The sequence below is a fragment of the Monopterus albus genome, unplaced genomic scaffold (assembly GCF_001952655.1).
Source record: "Monopterus albus unplaced genomic scaffold, M_albus_1.0 scaffold82.1, whole genome shotgun sequence".
Taxonomy (NCBI): domain Eukaryota; kingdom Metazoa; phylum Chordata; class Actinopteri; order Synbranchiformes; family Synbranchidae; genus Monopterus; species Monopterus albus.
Window position 1 is genome coordinate 2014917 of NW_018127962.1, and position 21720 is coordinate 2036636.

At 41.4% G+C, this 21720-nt stretch overlaps 2 protein-coding genes across 4 annotated transcripts in view; one reads left to right on the forward strand and one right to left on the reverse strand.

The window, feature by feature from the left end:
• Positions 1 to 4934, forward strand: part of mrpl3 (mitochondrial ribosomal protein L3) — an 8140-nt gene extending 3206 nt beyond the window's left edge. Inside the window, exons 4-10 of the mRNA XM_020606802.1 lie at positions 311 to 409; positions 2030 to 2129; positions 2226 to 2286; positions 2495 to 2606; positions 2717 to 2794; positions 2905 to 2982; positions 4688 to 4934. Coding sequence (XP_020462458.1) covers positions 311 to 409; positions 2030 to 2129; positions 2226 to 2286; positions 2495 to 2606; positions 2717 to 2794; positions 2905 to 2982; positions 4688 to 4837 — 678 coding nt within the window. The 3' untranslated portion in view covers positions 4838 to 4934. The remainder of the gene's footprint in view (positions 1 to 310; positions 410 to 2029; positions 2130 to 2225; positions 2287 to 2494; positions 2607 to 2716; positions 2795 to 2904; positions 2983 to 4687) is intronic.
• Positions 4935 to 13550: 8616 nt separating this feature from the next.
• cspg5b (chondroitin sulfate proteoglycan 5b) overlaps positions 13551 to 21720 on the reverse strand; it is a 14281-nt gene continuing 6111 nt past the window's right edge. The window contains exons 2-6 of one of the 3 annotated variants that reach the window (XM_020606977.1): positions 20570 to 21332; positions 19424 to 19612; positions 18555 to 18636; positions 16285 to 16449; positions 13551 to 14602 (exon numbers count right to left, since the gene is read on the reverse strand). In XM_020606977.1, coding sequence (XP_020462633.1) covers positions 14021 to 14602; positions 16285 to 16449; positions 18555 to 18636; positions 19424 to 19612; positions 20570 to 21332 — 1781 coding nt within the window. In that variant the 3' untranslated portion in view covers positions 13551 to 14020. Of the gene's footprint in view, positions 14603 to 16284; positions 16450 to 18470; positions 18637 to 19423; positions 19613 to 20569; positions 21333 to 21720 lie in introns of all 3 variants that reach the window. The other 2 variants (XM_020606976.1, XM_020606975.1) reach the window with 2 other exon arrangements.

The window sequence follows — 21720 nt, forward strand, 5'->3', positions numbered from 1 at the left end:
AAGAAGAAGATGAGGTATTTAATTTCAGTTTGGTGAAAGAAAGAAATAAATATTGTTTGGAATTTCAAGTGTGAACTTGTCATATTGTGTATTGTAAAATACAAGGTTATCCAATTTTATTTTGGCAGGTATCGTGAGTTACCCTGTGGCATGGGACTTTCATCTAATTGCATTTCTAAAAATATCTAAATATTTTTAAAAAATATATTTAGTATCTCAGGAAGAAACAGGTGGCACCATGAAAACAGCAGACAGACGATGGTTAAATGAAAAACTGCACTCACACTGCCTTCTGAAAACTTTTTTCTAGGTGCAAGACTGCCACGTAATAAAGCATCTGTCAAAAGAAGAGTATGATGGCCACACAGCTGCTCTCATCGTAGGAGGAAAAAACGTATCACCATTCTATGTAAGAAACTTCAAATGATTAAAGCACTAATTTTTATGACACTACTTAGAGAATATGTGGAAAGTGTTGTTACAAGCACCTTCTTTAGCTTTAATTTGGTTCTTTTTTCAGGCTCAAATTTGTTTAAAGTGGCTGTAATACATTTTTTTAAATAAGAAAATGTATCAAAAGACAATGCGAATAGGGTCACTTCAGCAAAAGTGAGCGTGATTCAGCAACAGTACATTACATTGCAAGTGAATGAATGTGTTTCTTCTCTCAAAACATAAGAGTTTCTCTTTAAGGAAAACAAAATGTTTTGAAATGTGTTGGAAAGTTTTTTGTAAATGATTAAAAAAAATTCAAATAGAAAAACATTTTAGTGTTAAGTAATGGGGAAGCAGTATTTTAATCAGCTGCTCTCCAGGCACATAAATGTCAAATAAAATTACTGTGTGCTGTTTTTATTTATTTTTTTATTCTTTCCTTCCAGTAGCTTGAGAAATTATAGCAATATTTAACTTAAAAATAACTAATTCCCTCCATGTTTTTACAAACTTTCATACAGCCTGTTTCTTTTCCTCATCCAAGCTGTGTTGTTTGTTTATACTATTACTGAGAGATGTAACATTTGTGAATACCATATTTCATCAAACCAGCCTCAGCACTCATCACTTCATCACGTCAAAATGTCCTGCGTGTGAACAGTGTTCATCACACACGGTTGATTCATGATTCAGTCACTGTGTGCGCTCCTAACAACATTTTGCTCATTTGAGTTCTGCCTACATTTCATAATTGTTCATAAAATCAAATCAGTGTGACAACAACTTTAGCAGACGTTTGTCATTTCCCTGTGGAGTCCATGACAAGCCTCCCTGTATAAAGACCTTTTATGACTAGAGATAGTGAGTAAATTATACTCCCCCCACTAACCATCCGTGACACCTATCTTAGGTGTGTAAATAAACAGGATCCAAAAGATTTCATTGCTGCTTTCAGACCCCAGCCATGACAAACGCACTTGATTTGAAAGGTGTTTTTCAGGCTTGTAATAAACTTGGAGGTTTCATTAGAGCTAGCACATTGAAAACTGAGGTGACAGCACATCAGCTCTGTGAGCGTACAAAAGGGTTGACAGTTTTAAATAAGTTGTTATTGTTATGAGAATGGCCTCTTGGTATGTATGAGGAGGAATTTCTCTCTCTAAATGCACCATACATCTTTGTAAGACAAAAGGACAGCGATGAATAAATTGAAGTGTGATTTATTTCTTTGAGTTTTAAGGTTTCACTTGTCAACTGTGAAGGTGTTTTGAATCCCTCACACAGCCACATCACTCCTCAGTCAGAGAGAGCCAGAGTGAGAAGCTTTGGCAGGCTGATTTTTAGTCGACAGAAGGGGAGAGCAAGAGTGTACAGTGACTGGAGGGGCTGAGATGAGAGCGAGCCGAGAGAAAGCAAATGTCACGGACTCTCACTGCCAAGTGTGTGTGTGTGTGTGTGTGTGTTTGGCTCCTGTATGCTCATAACAGGCCCACGGTTAATTTTAAAATGCCAAAGTCAACTGCTGCACACTAATCATACTTTTACCACTTTATTTTCCTCCACTTTTCTCTCTTTCCATCGTTTTCACTGACAGAGGTCTGAAAAGCAAATGGAGATGTTCAGGAATGCAGGAGTGCCCCCAAAGCAGAAAATCGCCACCTTTAAAATCTCTGACAATGCCCTCATCAAGCCAGGTATGCACACATGTATTACTTCATAATTAAAGCCATACTCATTTACTGCACCTTTTCTAACGTTCAGTAATGGAATCTTGTTTGTTGTGTGTTTAGGCACTCCTCTCTATGCAGCACATTTCCGTCCAGGCCAGTATGTGGATGTCACAAGCAAATCGTAAGCTCTGTTCTGCCAGCTATCCCTCCTCACTGGTGCTCTTTTTCAGCTTCCTTTCCTATTTGGTGCCCTCTCTCAGCTCCAGCATTACATTTTTACTTTGTGGGAACCTCTCTTTATATTGTTGTCCTGTGACACAACAAGTCGTCATGGATGTAATCTGAAAATATAACGGGGAGTGCATCTGTTTTCTTGTGTTTGTGTGTAGCATCGGTAAAGGTTTTCAAGGTGTAATGAAGCGATGGGGGTTCAAAGGTCAGCCAGCCAGCCATGGCCAAACCAAGACTCATCGCAGGCCAGGAGCTTCTGGACCTGGAGGGGTAAGACGCACACAGACTGTGTAAGATGCTCAGGCATACCAGAAATAAACAGTTGGCTTCCCAAAATGAATGGAATGTGAGTGCATGTGTCATTCATCATCTGCGTCTAGGATCCAGGCAAAGTTTTCAAAGGGAAGAAAATGCCTGGCATGATGGGCAATATCTACATCACAGCTCATGGACTGAAGGTGCACACACACACACACACACACACACACACACACACCCCACACAGACTGGCCTGGCTACAATTTCAGCTCAGTATTCTAGAATCTGCCTTTTCTCTATCCGTCTTCAGATATGGAGGGTCAATACCAAGTATAATGTGCTGTACGTGCACGGCTCCGTCCCTGGCCACAGGAACTGCTTACTGAAGGTAAAGCTAGTCATACACTCAAAGAGTGTGTAGCCGAAGGTCAACACCAACATGCTTAGCATGCTTCGTCTTCTGACAGAGACGTTTGACCTTGTACCCGTGAAACACCGTCACACCTGCAAGACAGTGCAATCCATCTTCATTGACACTGTGCTGGATCAGCAGTCTGTGTGTGTATGCATCCATTTGTGTTTGTGTGCTATTCTGTGAGGGAATGGGAGTGGATCTTAGCGATGTTCATAATATCCACAGGATCCATCTCCATACTCAGCACATTGTGCTCGCCTTGTGTGTGTGCACAGACACGCACACAGTCTATTATTGGTTTTGCAGACAAGCATTAATGAATACAAATGTGCATTGCATTTCGCCCAGCTCAGCTCGGTCTTACACACACACACACACACACACCACTTCAGATTATATTACCCTAAAGGTTACACATCTAGGTTAATAATGCTTATTCGATATTGTTTGTTTTGTTATTTTGTGGGGCCCTAATGCCCCTGTGTAAAAGAGGAACAACAGTGTTTTATTTATTTAAACAAATTCTAGATATGCAAATAATAATTCTCATTATTTATTAATCAGTTGATTATTTCTGTTGTAAGTTGAGCAAACATTTAGCCCAGTGGTCAGATCGGGGGTCTCCAGGGGTTCTTAGAGCCACTGCAACGGTGGTGTGTAAAACCAGGGGTAAACTGTCCACAGAACTAATATCTTACTAAATTAAATACTTAGTTTTATTAGTAGTTTTCCTATATTGTCAATGATTCATAAAAAATAAAGCTGTAATCCTTAAATTTTCAGTCTGAGTGTGGTTTACAGCAAACACTCCTTCAGCAGGTGTGTGCTGTGTGTGTGCTGTGTGTGTGCAGCGCTGCCAAACAAACGTGGTGTATTATGCAAATGCTTTTTTGATGAACGATCGCAGTCAGTAGGATGCGTTACATTTCCTCTGGTTGCTCCACAGGTGATGCCGGCCCATGTTGTGCCAGTGAAAAGTGGAGGTGCTTTCACAAACAATGTGAAAAGTTTTTATTTAATTAACTTTATACAAAGTGCAGTAAACAGAATACAACAAAATCAAATCCATATTTAGTGTGAGCACCGTTTGCCTTTAAAACAACACCAGTTGTCTGAGGGACACTTACTCACAGTTTTTGTGTACTCACACTTAGTTGTTTCAGGCATCTTGGAAAACTTGTCAGTTTTTCTTTTGGCTTTCAGCAGTCTCATGTCTTCTGACTCTTTAATGTCATCACACACTGATTCCATGATGTTGAGATCAAGGCTCTGTGGGGGTCAAACCATCTGTTGCAGCACTCCTCGTTCTTATGACTCCGACTCCGTGATTGGCCTTGTTGTCAGGCTGCCGAATAAATTTAGGACAGATCAGGCGCCACCCTGTGTGGTAGTGTGATGCAAACATTGAAAGTGCCTTCAACTTGCTGAGAACTTTACATTGAAAGACTACAAAAACAGTGACATTTCCAAAGTGCTTGTTTTGTTCAGAAACCAAAGATATTTAATTTAGAATATAAGAAAACAGCTGGAAATGGCCTTTTGGGGGCATTTTTACTTGTTAAATAAGGATAATTAAATTTGTTGGTGACAAACTTTGTCTCTTATTTGTTTCAGACTACATTAAGACAAGGATCCTCTGATCTATTGCTGTAAGTGTGTGTATTTATGTGTGTTTCAGGTAAAAGATACTGTACTGCCAACCAGGAGCTCCACCTTAATCAACCCTCCTTTCCCCACCTACTTTACTGAAGAAGGCGGCGACCTGGATGAGGACCTGTATGATGAAAACGTGTTCATTCACACAGAGCCATCGTTAACACTGACCTGATCACACACATGCACACACACTCACTTGCTTACATTACATTTACTCCTAAACCTGCAAACTGTTTGTGGATCCTGTAATAAAGTGTAAATCCTTTGAATGTTTTGAGTACCTCATTTTTTAAATTCCATTTTTTCATGTGTGTTCGCTGCAACAGCACTGATCCTGTCTGTTTGATCCAGACAATTATTACGATCCCTTTCCCTCGAAGCCATGGAAACTGTAGGAGTGATGATGTCATTAGAGGATACCCTAGCAGATGGAGAGAAAAAAGCCAAAGAAGCGAACCGAGACATGACGATGTGATGGAGAAATGTGCAATAGGATGCGGGATAGGAGGAGGGGGTGAGTTGCAGAAAAACTGTGAATGCAGACAGAAGAGGGGAAGGGTTTGTTGGTAGGGGTGGATGAATGAATAGGTCTGAAGGCAGGGAAACAAATAGGAGTAGAAAGGAAAGGACAGGAAGGAATGAGCTGCTGAAAGTGTGGAGGACGGCTGAGGGGGTGGGAGGGGGAGGCAGAGACGGAGGCTGACAAAGGTTGACATTTGTGCATAAGAGGATAAAAGAGGACATTAATGTTGCACGAGAAACTGCTGGGTGCTTAAGTGAGTGTGTGTTCAGCAGTATTTAAATCAGACCACCTCAAGCTGTTGGTGGTGATGGGATGAGGGGTGGGAGGGCAGACATCCCCCCCTGCACTCTATGGAGCCCTCCTCACCTTTTTGGGAAGTAAATAATCAAATGGGAATCATGTCCTCCAAAGTGTTTGACCCTTGTTTAGTGTAAATGGATCCTCACAGGCCCGCCGGTAATTCGGCCCCTCTCTCTCTCTTGGTCTCTGCTCTGTATCTGCAGTGTAATTTGACAGCAAAAACAAGGCTTTTGTTTGAAATACTGTCAAGCTGCAGTGATGCAACAACTGCAGACACACACAGTACCGATGCCTTTTCCCTAATTGAGACAACACACAACAACTGGCAGAGCCTGGGATGTGTAACAATACAGTAGCTGGCTGTCATTTAGATAAAAAGATGTGAGGTGATGATGCAGTTGGTGACAAGCAATGTCCTGCTCTGTGTAGCGTGCCGCTGCTTGTAGGTCTATAAGGCAACAGCAGGTTCTTTGAAATGGTAATGATATCGTTTGAAAGTCTGCCCTGTGGAGTCTGCACATCATCAGGCGTTTGTGGGGGTAGACGAGTGAGGGGAGGGAGGGAGAGGGTCGCTGCCTCTTAAAGCAGCAGAGCAGAAAGAAAAGACAATGAAATCCTGCCTAGCTTCTGTAGTTATGGTCTCCTCTGACTCGTACTGGAGCGGAGGACAGGGTGTGCTGTACTGTTAACTTACTGTGTGTGCTTGCTTGCAACCACACCTTAGTGAACTAATGACCTGATTCAAGACAAAAACACCCTAAAAAGTGCTAACATGGTAACGTTTAGAGAAGGCTCAGTGTGCTTTGATATGAATACTGTGCCCTGACTCTACTGGCTGACTACATTAAAATGCTTTCAAACACCAGTGTCAGGGTCATAAGGTCAAATCTACAGTCATGCTAGAAGTTCTGTGAGGCTGTACTTTGGCCTACTGGTTTATTATTATGATAGCATGCTTGAAATCACACTAGCAACATGTTGATCTCCATTCCATCTTCATGTTCCATCTTAGTCACATTTGCCAATTAGCACAAAGCACCTGAGGCTGATGGGAATGTTTTTAGTTCTGAAGCTATTTAGTTGATTTGAACTGATGTTAGTGCTATATGAAAAGTAGAGGTCACACCCCCAAGGAGTGGTGGGGGCATACATTTAAACAAACACATTGGAGTTGGTTTTTGAAGGACACATTCTCAAGAAAGGGAATTATTTGTATCATTTTTAACTAAAACTTGAAATGGAATGCTATGTTGGCTGTTATTAAAATATATAAATTAATGAAATTAAAAAGTAATGAATAAATTCAGTATGTGTGTTTTGCGATTGCATCAGAACTTTAGGTCAGACATTCTGGCATCACAATTTTTAGCCACCTAGAGTCTTGACATTTGAAATAGAATTTCAGTTCAAGGCTATGGTTCAAAATATGGAAGACAGTTGCAAATAATGTGAAAGATTATGTGCTGGACATAAATGAAATTGTTATTATAAGCTAATCATTAATATTTATGTGTAAGCAACCCATACACTTGATTTTATTGTTGATAATGTGCTCAAATTGGAATTGCTAATTAACTACTTGACTGATTTCATGTGAATATCATATTCTGATTATATACACATGAGATCAGCCAAGGAATGTGTGTGCAATTTATTTTACTACTGCTTACTATAATATAGTATCTTTACCTTTCTGTTAACTTGGATAATGTTTTATTATCAGGCCTATGTATTAAAATGAATTGGTCTCTTCTATGCCTGAAAGAATGACTTTCATTAGTGATGAATCCACGGATTATTTTGCTGATTGGCTGGTCAGCAATATTCATGCTAAGATGATGGAACTAGAGAAATCTGGGTATTTTTGTTTAGTTTTTTTTTTTATGTTATTTGATCATTTTGATTGATTAGCAGACAAGGTCAGAGAGGCCAGATTGAGATGGTTTGGACATGTGCAGAGAAGGGATAGTGGTTATACTGGTAGAATGATGTTGGAGATGGAGCTGCCAGGCAAGAGGTCAAGAGGAAGGCCAAAGAGGAGATATATGGATGTGCTAAAAGAGGACATGAAGTTAATTGGTGTGAGAGTAGAGGATGCTGAGGATAGAGTTAGGTGGAAACAGATGATTCGCTGTGTCGACCCCTAACGGGAACAGCTGAAAGAAGAAGCAGCATCGTTGCAGATTAATTTTCACCTGATCAATTGATCATTAATTGACATTGGTTTTTTACTGTAACATTGACTATGCACATTACCTATTGCATACAGCATTGCTAACAGAGCTTTGGGGAAAAAAGAACCTGTAACTGATTTGCAATTTTGAAGACTCACTTTGATAAGGCTTGACTTGACCCAAACCACCTAAACACAGCACTAACTGTTACACATAGGAGCTAGAAACTATAACAACATGCCCACCGAGCCTCTGTGCAGCAGTCTGCTGAGGTCACCAGTCAATGGAAAACATACAAGTCTGCAAATCAAGATATTTAGATAAGGCAAATCTAGATAAGTGCTCCCACCAACCCCACCCACCTGTTTGCCTGTTTGTAAAACTGCCTTTATGTCTTATCCTTAAATGCATTTGCATTTGCTAATTGAAGAGTTGGCCACAATTTGGCTGAAGCTGAATGTTTTGGAGAAAAATTACTTGGAGCGTCTGAACAAAGGTCGGCCTGCTGATTTTGACCCCAGTCTGACAAGATGGATCTACTGCTCTACTTCTGCTGGCTCAACACATGAACGATCTGATTTCCATTAGCGAAGAGGACAGGCACACCCATACACAGCATCCCTCTGATTGCTTTGCACACACACACAACTGTCGTATCTCAAACACACTCACATTTTCTCTTATTGCCTCCTTAACAAGCAAAGATTCTTTGTACAACACTGGTCAGCACTTATATTGCTACTTCATTGCCAAGTGTCGACAAAAAGTGTTGAACTGGCCTGCAACACGCACACACACACACACACACACACACACACACACACACACACACACACACACACACACACACACACACACACACACACACACACACACACACACACTTACAGACACACATATTCTCTATGTGTGTATTTGTGCATGCCTTGTGGTATGAATTATTGAGTGTGTTATTTGAGGGACAGCTGGCTTTTGAACACATTAACTCCCTCAGTCAGACAGCCGGTTATGAGACATCAGTGGCGGGAGCGAGTCACTAAGCAGGAGTGAAGAAGGAAATGAATGCAATTTCACACTGACTTATACCAGTAGCCATTGATATTATAAGTGTTTATAAAAGCTTTCAGTGCAACTAACACAAGGAATACAATTTATCTTTTGATCAGGAACATAACATGAACTTAGTTTTATTAGGGCGAAGAGAATTACACTCTGCAAAGAGAGGTGCCCAAGTGACATTTGAAATTTATAACAGTTATAAATTGACTGTTCTCACTCTCACTGAATCATGTGTTGCATAATGTCTTGTTCCTGTCATGGCATATTTTTTTCTGATAGAAAAAGCTGCACCTGCCATTAAAGTCCTTAAATTATCTACATACATTTATTCAAGCTTTCATAGCTTGATGGAATTGAAGTGGTTCATAATTACAGATATTTATGTTGTTTACTGTAATTTAATCCAATTAGAGGCTCAAATGGGGACGAAATCGGGAAAGAGAGTAGAACCCTGTTAATTATTTCACATGCACAACTATCAGCACACATCCCTCTAAGCCTCACTGCCGGTGGTCCTGCTGCGTTGAGCACCTCCCGGTTGTCCACACCTGCGTTTCACTAGTGTGTGTTTGTGGGTGATGCCTCCCACCTGTGCTAGTAAATTTGGGTTGCTTCCTTCCAGCACCACTGGCTGAGAGCAGGGTGCAGCCTTTGTGTCCCCACCATCCTCTCCACGGGTGTTTCTACCCTGCCTTCAGATATGTTTTGTGTGTGTGCATGCATGCACTTTGCCTCGACTTAAGTGACCTTACCAAAGCACTGCCTCTCATTCTTTCATCTCAGCTAAACTCCACCTCAGATCTGAGACATCTCCATGGTAGTAACAAGGACCAACAAAGGAATGAGTTGAGTCGGCATGAGGATAGAAGGGAAACTGGGAGTTCATGTACGCCCTTAGATAAAGCTACTCAAGCCTTTCACTCACCCTTCTCAAATGGAGCAGAGTGGTTCATTATCTCATTAGATGTTCAACTTTTGCAGCACCTGCATGTCAAGTGAAAGCCAAGTGTATTTTTGCGGGGTTTAAATGAGCTGTGTTGTGATTGTGAGGTAAATGTCAACGGTTTTCAGCCGGAAAGCTTCGCCACAAGAATGTGACCACGGGATATCGAGTAAATCAATATGGAAGCCAAGGGAGATGGGCTGAAGGAGGGGGAGTAACGAGAGAGGGGTGGTACCGCAGGTGAAAAACAGAATGACAGCAGCAAAAGGAGGGAAAGCAGGAAAGAATAAAAAGAGAGGAGGATGACAAAAGGAAGTGAAGACTGAGGTGAGGAATGAATTTTGAAAGGGGTTAACTTCTCTCCCTATGACCTTTAAAACTCCAGGAGCAGGTTAATCTAAATTTAACTGAGTGTGTGTGTGTGTGTGTGTGCATGTACATTAAAGAGTTGGTTCATCTAAAACACACTAGGTAAGAAGGTGGAGTTATATGCTTCTCAGACCTCTGTTGCAACCTCATTACAATAGAGGTGAACAGAAGTGTGTCAAAAATGACACTTAAACACTGACAAATAAAACCAAACCTCTCTGCATGGCTAGACAGCACAACGTTTAAATGGGAAGGGTTCTTTTTTTATAATTTGAGTGAAGTGACCCTTTACCTTCTTGATTCTCAGAAAAGTGCACACTCTTCTGTTGCACACACACACACACAGACACACACACAAAGTGATGACATTTCTCATGCCTGAATAGAACGCCATTTAGCCAGACTTACAGGGAGGAGTGGGCACAAAAGCAAAGCACAAAGAGAGAAGGGAAAAGACAGTGAGTCTGGGGTATTTTAATGTTGTGAAGAGTAAAATACATTAAAAAGCATAATTTTAAAATTGACAACCAAACTAAACAAAAACAAAGTTACTGTATCTATTGAGGGTGAACAACTCTATACAGTAACTATACAGACTCCTGTGGATTAGTCTGTGCAGACTAGAGAGAGGGATCCTTTTCTTTGCTGGTGGAAGTAAACAAGTAGATAAATAAAAGCTTTGTCAAAATTTATAAAAAAATTAAATTTGTTATTATATAGAAAAATAGTTCATTCACGGACATGTGGGTATTCTATTCATTATAAAAGCTTCATCTGTTGTGAAGGCATCTCAGGAGACCACGGTGTGCGCATTACAGACAGAAGGCGGGGCCGAGCGACAGCAACGCAGAGAGAATTACATCTGTTTTGGGTCAGCAAAAACACTTTGTAGCCTTAATGACACTGTCTAAAGGCAATGCAAGTATTTCACACACATTCTACGCACACACAACATGATGACATATCATTTCATCAACCCCACACCCATATACGCACACACCTGTGCACTATCCCAGCTCTCATCTCCTCCCCTGCAAAACTTTAAATGTGCCTGAGATCATCAGGGATCATCTAGATATCTGCATGATAACAATATCAGTTATCACAGCATCATGTTGAATCAGCACACATCCCCTCGGTCACACAGAGTGAATGCTAATGAAGGTGCAGATCAGCGGTTTCAAAGTACCAGGGGGGTCTTATCTTGCGATCCGGGTGGTGGGGCAATGCTGCCGCACAGTGGTTCACACAGGAGCTGCATGCACACGGAGAAGCGGGGCAGGCTGAAGAGGAGATTGTGTAAGGTGGGGGTTGTGTGTAGCTATAGAAAACGAGCATGTGTTAAGTTGTGTTTCTGCAAACAGACCTAATGTTTGTGAGGAAAAAATAAAACAAAAGTCCCAGCTCATAAAATATGCTTTTAGACTTTTAGGTATTAAATAATAGTCATCTCCATGTGCTTTTCTTCTTCTCTCATTCAGAATTTTTTGTAGATGACCTCACTATGTTCTAAATATGTTAGAACATAGTGATTTAGAACAAGCCTGAGAGGTTATTTAAAAGCAGTCTTTGTTCAAGTAGTCTGTAATGCTACTACATCTGACTGGGATCTATGACAACTGACCTCAAACCTGTAGGAAAAATGTTTTAATCACTGCTGGCTGACTGCTTACAACTGAATCAAGTCATGCTGAAAAATTATCAATTAATAAGCTTACACCCTGCAGACAATCAGTGTTTTTGGATTCATCCATCTCTTATCTATACCACTTATTTCTGAATAGGGTCGCCAGTCTATCACAGGGCTGACATGTAGACAGACAACTACACACACTCACACTCACTCCTACGGGCAATTTAGAGTCACCAATCAAGCTGCATGTCTTTGGACTGTAGGAGGAAGCTGGAGTACCCGGACAGAATCTACACAAGCACAGGGAAAACATGCAAACTCCACACAAAAAGTGCACCAGGTCGGCCCAAGCTCAAACCTGGAACCCTCTTGCTGTGAGGCGACAGGCGCTAACCACCATGCCACACATCTCTCACTTCATAATGACTGGAAAAGTATTCTCTGAGGTGTGTGTGATATGCAGGGGAAGATCTAGACAATGTTGCGTGAGGTGGTCTGGTTGGGGCATAGACTCAGGAAGGAGTGGCACATTTGAAAGATGTAAAAATGAAATTAAACCCGTAGTTTTATGAAATAATAAGCCATATATTATTAATACTAATAAGCATCACATTTTGACTTTGGCAGGGGTAAATGGTATTATGCTTGTATAATGCTTTCCTTTGCAGTGAAGCACACTCAAAGTCTATTTTGTGGCAGCAAGGTGAGAGGTTATACCACTTAATATAGGCCTTTACTCTTAACCTACCACCTGATTTGTGTACTCAGTTAAAAGAATCAACAGTTTTTTAATCTTGGTGAATTTATTATGCAGTTTATTTCACCATACAGTACAGGGCTGTGATTGGATTTGAAGGAGGACCAGGTTGTCTGTGAACCCAAAATTGTTATTGGTTTTGTCGCAGCTAAATTCCAAATAAAATATTGAAACTTGTGTCACTAAATTGCGTGTGGGTGTGATGTGAGTGTTAAGGGTTGTCTGTCTTCATGTGCACGCCCTGTGATAGATTCATGACTTGACCAGGGTGTAGCCCACCTCTCGCCCAGTGTCAGCTGGGACTGGTTCCAGCAATACTGGAAGCTATTTTCCAGATTTACTAGGACAGAATAACTTAACTGTCTTTCCAAGTAAGGACTATTTTAATTTCAGGGTCACTCCAATATCAAACTGTATTAACACCACAGATCCCATCCATGTTCTTGTATGGCAAAAGGTGATGGGGTATTTCTCAGTGCTTCAACAGCTTAAATAAACTGTCAAGTGAGGACACACTGAGGACACAGAGTGGGCAACTTGCAGGTGAAGCAGGACTGGAGAGCTCCTCAGAAGCCTCGAGTGTCACTGGAAGATACAGACACTCCACTTTAATCCCTGTCAATTATTCTTTTCATGTCAACACAACCTATTTCTGATAAATGAACAGTAGGAAGGTCAACTTCACCTTCACCTGATCCACTTGGAACAAGAAAGTGCTTTTCTCCCAGGAAAAAATGAGAAAACAGAAAAGCTGAGCCACTGCCGCCTATAGACTTAGACAGAAGAGAACATTTTAAGATGGTGGAGAATTGTCCAGGGAATGGACACTAGATTTTGCCACTGTGGTTTACATAAAATACACCTGCTAATTCTAAACTCGAAACGTAACTGGAGCACCAAGAAGGGCTTTATGCTTTCAGGCCTCATTTGTTAATTCTTGCATTGTCCACTGGGGGGAGCAGAATATTTCATCATCCTTTGACATGCAGCTTGGCTGCACTAAAATTAGAAATATCCTCATCTTCCTCTAGACTTACTGTCCCTTTTAGTCTTAGTTTGCTTTGTTCCTCCATCTTTCCAACAGAATACAGCATGTTTTATTGTGTGATCTATTTATTGAGGATTAGAAACATGAAAAACAATTACTAAAATACCCATGAAAACATGAAATATTCATACACACTGAATATCAAAAACCACAGATAACACTGAAACTACTGCATGCAACTTTTAAAAACATTACCATCCACAGTCTCTGTTGCTGACACCGTATTAAGAGACCATGTTCACATGTTGTGGTTCATGAGAAGTCACCTGAGCTTTGTGAGGTTGCTTTTTACATGAAGGTGTGAATGTCTGCTTCAGCAACTATACAGTGATTTGTGTGTGTTTGAATGAGTGTGGTGTATGCAGACTGCTTAAACTCTTCGTATAAATGTGGGGAATGCAAAGATAGATGATGGATGGATATAAGATCTGTGAATCACTAATGTAATTGTTAGAGCCATGGAGGACAGATCACTGAATAGATCAGAAAATGACTAATCTTTGTATGTTTGAATGCAAGGATGCTGGGCCAGGCTGTGTGGAGACCTTGTCAGGAGAGTAGCGGGAGGGATCGGGTGCTGACCGGGGTGTACTTCACGCTGGATGGTGATGGGGGAGGCTGGGTAAGATGAGGTGAGGATGGGGACGGATGAATGTGCCCTCTCTTGTACCTTCTCCCAGTTCCCGAGCTCTCTGAGTCAGGAGCTTGAGTCTGGCATAGCTGAGGTGGGGTAGAGGTGGGCATGTGAGAAGGAAAGTGGTGGGAAGAAGAATGTTGGGTGAGGGAAGAATAGCATCCAGGTGCAGAGTGTCGACTGGGTGATGGGTGGCATCTGGGTGACCAGTGACAAACAGGTGAGGAGTACCATCCAGATAAGGGTTCGTGGCAGCTGGGTGAGTGCTCCTTGGTGTGTTTTTGTGATTTTGGTGACTTAGGCCTTTTGGGTGACTTGGGTGTTTTAGGTGTTTTGGGTGATTTTGGTGATTTGGGAATAAGATGAGAAGTGGAGTAAGAGTTTCCATTCTTGGCAACCTTGTAGAGGAAGACATCATACTGAAGAGATGGGCTGGTCTCTGAGTGGAGCTTGGCCTCTTTAGGAAGAAGCACTTCTAGGCCAATAGTGGCCCCATCCTGGTGTGGAAATATGGCAAGTAGAGGAGGATGCAACAATGTAGGGAGAGTCATATAGGCAAAATAATTAAAGAATTGAAGAATTAAAGATACACAGACAAACATACTCATGAATGGATTGTGATACTGGGCTCCTGGGCACAAGTATAATAGCTTAAATCAGCAGAAACTGAAATGACACATCTGGACATAAAATTGTAAACTTGCTAGCAATATTAGACAAAGCAACCAATACCTGTTTAAAATGCTAAAATATTACATATAAATAATACAATTGCAAGTCTGAATATTAATAGTGGTGGGCCACTCATGCAAACGTAAAGTGTTAGAAACTGGAAGTTGAAATTTGTACAACAAAACAGTCATTGTCTTTTGCAAAATACAGACAAAGATATGAAAAATTAAGCTCAGAACAGATATTTCATCATTAATTGTTTTGAAAATCTAACACAAAAGGGGCACAGATTCTATATATACAGAATAAAAACTCACTAATCCATGTTGTTTCCCTGCAAAAGCACTAAAAACTAAAAACCCTGCTTAATATTTTAATGTTATGACATGGAGAATTTAAAAAGTGATTCCCTATTGTCTCTTTTGGTAGCTTCATTCATCTTGGAGAGCTGTCCGTGGTGCTGAAGGGGGCACACTGTCACCATTGTGTGTGTGTGTGTGTGTGTGTGTGTGTGTGTGTGTGTGTGTGTGTGTGTGTGTGTGTGTGTGTGTGTGTGTGTGTGTGTGTGTGTGTAATGTAATCTCTGTGCAGCCTGCTGTAGCACAAAAGCAGGGTCAGCCGTGCATACATACATTATAAGCATGGGAATAGTTAGTTAGCATCATCATGAGCAGACATGCAGAGAAAGAAAGAGGGAGAGTCTGGAGGGAAAGCAGAGCTCATAGCAACACGCAGGGACAAGCTGGATAAAATTAAAAAGGTTTATTCAACAACTGAGCTATTCGTCATAGCCAAAAAAGTACAAAAGAACCTCAAGTACATTAAAGTATTATAAATCACACTGAAAACCAAGACACGGTGTGTGTTATATATGTATATAGATTCAAATATCAACTCTTAGCAATTACTTTGACCTTGTGTGATCTAGTTATATCCACTTATTAGCAATGTCAAACATGAATACAATGCAAATACAGTCACTTGATTTCCACATATGTTTTTTGCAAATATTAAATTTTCAGACACTTTTCATTGACTACACCAATGCATGCGGGCAAAGAGAGACAATAACTTGAGGATGAAAGGAGGTTTTTGGGAAAATAGGAGGACACAATGAAGGAGCAAGCGGTCATTGGTCAGAGACCAAGGCAGGGCATCAGTAGAGAGGAAAGTCAGTCATTAGCTGGTCCAAGCCACAGGTTTTAGTCCAGCAAAAGAGGCGGAGAAAGAAGAGAATGGAGGCAGTGGTGCCACTATGTGATCGGTGTTGGCATGGCAGCCTTGTAAACAAAACTATTGTGCTTTTCAAACTGTATCCTTAAACTCATGCTGTGCTTACTTTTGACATTAGGCCTGATTAAACCTGTAAAACCCAGTATGCACTTTGCTAAACAATGTTAGCCTCTAACAATTTGTTACTGCTTGTGTGCACATTCAATATTTTAGTCTGGATAGTGCACTGTGACAGATAGGGACACTATACCAGATTGTTCTGGAGCATGTTTACCTCAGTATTTTCCTCTGTGTTGTTGGGGGTGTGACCGTGGTCATGGACAACAGAGGCTGGACGGTTATTCTCATGCTTGGGGGAATGAGAGTTGAGAATGTTCATAGACCCCTCTTCTTTAGGTTGTGGGGACTTGGCAGGGTCCTCCTGCTTCTGAGGCTCATCCTGTGGGGAAAATTTATCACTCATTACACATGCCTCACATTTACATATACATACACGCAGAGAGAGAACACCTTGGAGATAGGGTTCTGCAAACTTGAAGCGCATCAGCTGCTCATGTTGGTTGTGTTTGGACTTGCAAGTAAGACTGTGTGGAACCTTAGATGCTTTTCTGCAAGTGTCCAAGCTCCACTGTAGACTGACAGATTTCCCAACTTGAAATTTTATTGTATAATCTCTCATCTATCAAATTTGTATTTTACTAAATTTCTGGACATGTTGATAGTCATGTAACAGGGAAACCTGGTATCGGTGCTTTGGCAAAGACATCCACAAAATAGAAGGACTGCATGAACATCTGACTCTGAACACCCTCACAGATAAGCTCAACTTTTCTAACATTAAAAATGGAAACTAAAGTCACACAGCTCAGTAATGACCAAAGCAAAGGCATATGCTTATCCATCATATGCCTATTCTGTCATGCTAGTGGTGATCTTCTTGGAATGACATAGGTCATTGACTGACACTTTTAATTAGACCTTAATCTAATCAACTAATTATAACTCGGCATTTAAAAAGAACCAATCAGACCCCTGATCTTTTAATAGCAGCATTGCAGACCACGTGCCTGCAGGGGCCTTTAGCCTCTAGACCTGACATTTAGAGCATCTGATGGTCACAGAAACTCATCTATAATATCTGCGCTGAAATGCCAGAGCAATGGCTTATAGTAAACCAGCAAGTCACAATTTGTTCACTTCACTTAGCCCAGCCAAATATGGGTAATGGACTGAGAATTAACATGTGATGCTGTGCTTGTGTTTGTGAAAACACCTGGTGTTAAATGTACTAAATGCATGTAATTATCATGTCAGAGCCATGTTTATATCACTATAGAACTATTGTGTCTGTTTACATCTGCATGCATCAGCTTGTAAATGTTCAACCATCGATTGATTGGCATGTCACAGATATCTGAAGGTCATTGGCACAGGAGGCAGGAAGTAGTGCACCATCGATCAGTCGCTGGCTACTACTGGGCACAACTAACTAAATGCCCTTTCACATCAGGGACTAGGTCAAAAAGCTTAAATCCACTGGTAAATAATGGCTTTGTTATGTTGATCTCATGTACTTTAGAGGCTATATGTGGTGAATTTCTGTTTATCTGCTGTTATTAACAGTGATTTCTATAGTTTATTGAGTTGAGCAGCAGTACAGCTGCTCAACTCAATAAAGAGGAGAACTGGGTGGAAAGGAGAAAATGGCTGCACAGGGACCCTAAAATTACTTTTGAAGCTTTAAGGGCACAAGAGCAAAGCAAGCAGTTAAAACAAAATGGGGACTCAGTTTGCTCATTGAGCTTTTCAGGAAGCTAAGAGGCAGCAAAAATGGGAATGTGTTATTTATTCACACACTAGTGATCACATACAGTAACAGCTCTGAACAATGGGTTGCAGAAAGAATACAGGGCGGTGATTAATCTTTTTACCTACAGTGTATGTGAAATACATCTGATAGAAGATCAGATGCAGTTTGTAAAAGGGAGGTTCAGATGGAGAGCCAAGATCTGGCATCTAACACTTTCACAGTGGGTAGGTTCACAGCAAAGCTAGGGAGGGAAACTGCTGTAGACAATATAAATGTCTCCACTATGCTTACCTGGAAGTGGTTATAAGGGTTTCTGGGTTTATATTCCCAGGTATAGCTGGTTGTTAATGGCCTCTGAGGGGATCAGTGAGTGAAAAGTTTTAAACACACACACACACTGTATACACACATGTGCAGTTGAAACACCCAGTCTGATTTAATAGGTAACCAAGGTGAGTTTGTTATATGCATAACAGTGCAAGCTTCAGTTAACTGGATGTTTTCAATACAGATAGATGACACACAGACAGGAGCCAGACAAATACATGGAGATAAAATCACTAATCAAGCTGGAAATGAGTCAACATAATGAGGAGGAGGAAAACAGATGGAGAAAAATGAGTGTAAACATTAGGAGACTTGGGGCATACCTGACAGATAATGTTGTCATAGTACGCCAGGTTGTGAGTGTGAGCTTGGGAAGCGGGTGGAGGGGTGTCACTCAGTTTCCTTACATTTGGCTGTGAGCCGTCAGCTGTTGTGGAAACCGAAAGACCATCCGTCTGCGGCTCACTGCTCTGTGGGCGGTACTTACTGCTGGAGGGCGGACAGAGATAGGTTGTGTGAGAAATATTTGCATATATAGATTATCACTCTGTTCCTTTGTATCTTTCCAGAGCCATATTTTCCTACATTGCTCTGCAAAACATAAAAATGGGTGGGAAACCTCTGTCAGACGCATAAACATCATACACATAAAAGTATATAATCAGTCTAAGAATGTAACTAATTCAGTAAACACCAGAGGGAATTAGCTCAACTACAAAAACTAAGATTGTGGCTGATTACTATTAAATCAAACTTGCTCTCTTTATCATTCCATTTCAACATGCTTTGTCAGTTGTTGTAAAGCCTTACAGGATTCAGACTGGCACTGACATAATCACTTAGCAAATAATGAAACTCCAAGCACACTTAACAGGTGACAAATTAAAGGAAAAACAAAACAATAGAAAGTATCTTAGTAAGGTGGTGAGCCATCACGTCCCACCAGAACAGCGTCCAGTGCTCCTTGGCATTAATTCTCCAAGTCTTTAAACTCTACTGGAGGATTCTTCTAAAAGATTCCCTCATTGGGTGTTTTATGATGGTGGTGGTGACGCTGTCTAACATGTCACTCCAAAATCTCTCATAGGTGTTCAGCTGGGTTGAGATTTGGTGACTGTGAAGGCCATAGCATGTGATTCACATCATTTTCAATCACCAAACCAATCAGTGTCATCCTAGAAGAGAATAATTTATTCAAGTTTGTCCTTTAATTTGTCACCCATCTGTATTTGTACATTCTCACCTCTCAGACAGACACATATATATACACACACACCTGCGTTTGCGAAGGCGCTTGTTCTCATTCTTGAGGCGGTACAGCCTCTTGGCAAAAAATACAATGATCATGAAGAGGAGGAGGAGCACTAGGGAGGTCACAGCCACCACCACACACAACACCTGGAACTCTGTGATGGCCCAGTCACAACGGGTGCCTTTGTTCCAGATGTAGTCCTGCACATTGCACCTGGATACAGAAGAGGAGAAGAGGATATTAATATATTTGCCTTTGATTTGAACACTTTTAGCTTCTGAGTTTTTGTGATTAATTTTCCATGCCCACTGCTGCAGCATGTTTACCATTTTCATAGCTACAGTGGGTTATCCACAGTAAAGATTGTAAAATGGCACTCAGAACTGATGACACGTGTCCTGAAGTCTGTCCAGCAAAACAGGGATTTGGCCTGCAGCCTGGCCCTCAGTGACATAAAAGGATCAGGACATGTGTATGTACAGTACAGTATTTCCTTATTCCTGTCTTTCACTGTGCATTTACTGTACATGCAAGTGTTTGAACACTTACTGCCCAATGTGTTTGTGCATGCATGAGCATATGTGTGTGTGCCGTCACTCAGCAGATACAGTATGATGAGCAACCATTTACCTCTAAGCTTACACTGAGCTGCAGGATAGGACAGATGGCAGTATTAAGTGAATATACATGAGCATGTCTTTATTTGATGTGTGTGTGTCCTTCTCTGACTTTACTGTATTGTGATCTTGGCCATACCTTCTTTGTGTTCATACTGTGTGTCTTTACATCGGCGGCCACCAACACATGCACACACACACTTTTTACCCCCTGCCTCCAAAACTGAGCTAATCCATTGGAGAACCTGCTGTGATCCTGATGAACCCTCATGACACATTAAGCCAGCCTTCTGTCTTTGTGCTGGTGTGGGTTTTCAATGTGTACTGTACACTTGTCTGAAGTGTCTTAAATCCTTTCTTTTGTGCTGCAGAGGGAAATGATCCCAACAACAAAATATTAAAAATGGGAATGATCTAGCAGCCCACTGTCACTAATACTTTTACATAAGCTTTCCTATCACTTTTCCTCTAAAATGTTACTGCTTATGAACATTAATAAAAAATAAAGGGACATTTCTCATTATTCATTGCTAAACTAACATGTTTTTCTCACCTGCAGAAAGCTCCTATTCCTGCCACCACTGTACACACTCCTCCATTGAGGCAGAAATTTGGTTCAGTGTCACACTGAGATACACACACCCCAGGTCCAGAACGCACAAAGCCCAGCCTGCAGCCGTCAGTCCCCATGGCACCATCTAAGCTCAGCCCACCGCTCTTGTCTGGCCCTGGGATTGGAAGAGCAGGTAAGGAGGAATCTCTGTCCACATTAGGCTTCATTTTGTCAGGAACTGCAGGAGAACCAGCAAGGAGAGGATTCTCATCCTCCATTACAGCTGGGGGTAAAGGAGTGGGCTCAGGTTCTGGCGTTGTATCTAGCGCTGAGAGGTCATCATCAGAGTATACATAAAAGTCTGAAATCGTCCATGCAGTATGGTCTCCTTTTTGCTTCTGTGGTTCTGGGGCTTTGGCCCAATCCAGACCAACATCAGAGGGCACGATATCTGGCGCTTGGCTGTGAAACTCCACGGTGATGACATCATCAGACAAGGGGTTCCCGGGCTGGTCTGGACCCGCCCCACCAGCAGTGAGCTCCTCCCCCACAGGCAGGCCCTCCTCCATGAAATCCAGGTGCATATGTTTATGGGAACGGTGATGTTTGGTGGAACTGGGAGGACGTTTGGTCTCAAGCTCTGCTCCGATCAGGTGCTCTCTCTCTGCTGAGTCATCACTAAGCACCATCCTGGGGTTCAAGGCCTCCTTGCTGACAGATGATTGGTTATGGTGATGATGGTGCCTGGTCAGTGAATGCCTCCCTGTCAATCAGACACAGAAGGGTTATGCAGTAGTCCAATGATTTAGTATTGCATTTTCATAAAGTTGAGAGAAATCGCAAGACCCAGATTAATCAAAGATTATCAAAATCACTGCAACAAAAAACTTTTGGTCCCAGTCATGAATCAGGCTCTGAAAACATCCTACACTTCCCTTAAAGAAACTCATTTGTGTTTCTTTATTAGATCTTCTCTACTTGAAAAATGCATATGGCTTTAAAAGAGATGCCCCTGGTATGTGGCACAGGCTTGCCATTAAAAATATGTAGTCTTTAATCTCCATCCATCCATCCATCCATTTTCCTCCGCTTATCCGGGACCGGGTCGCGGGGGCAGCAGTCTAAGCAAAGATGCCCAGACTTCCCTCTCT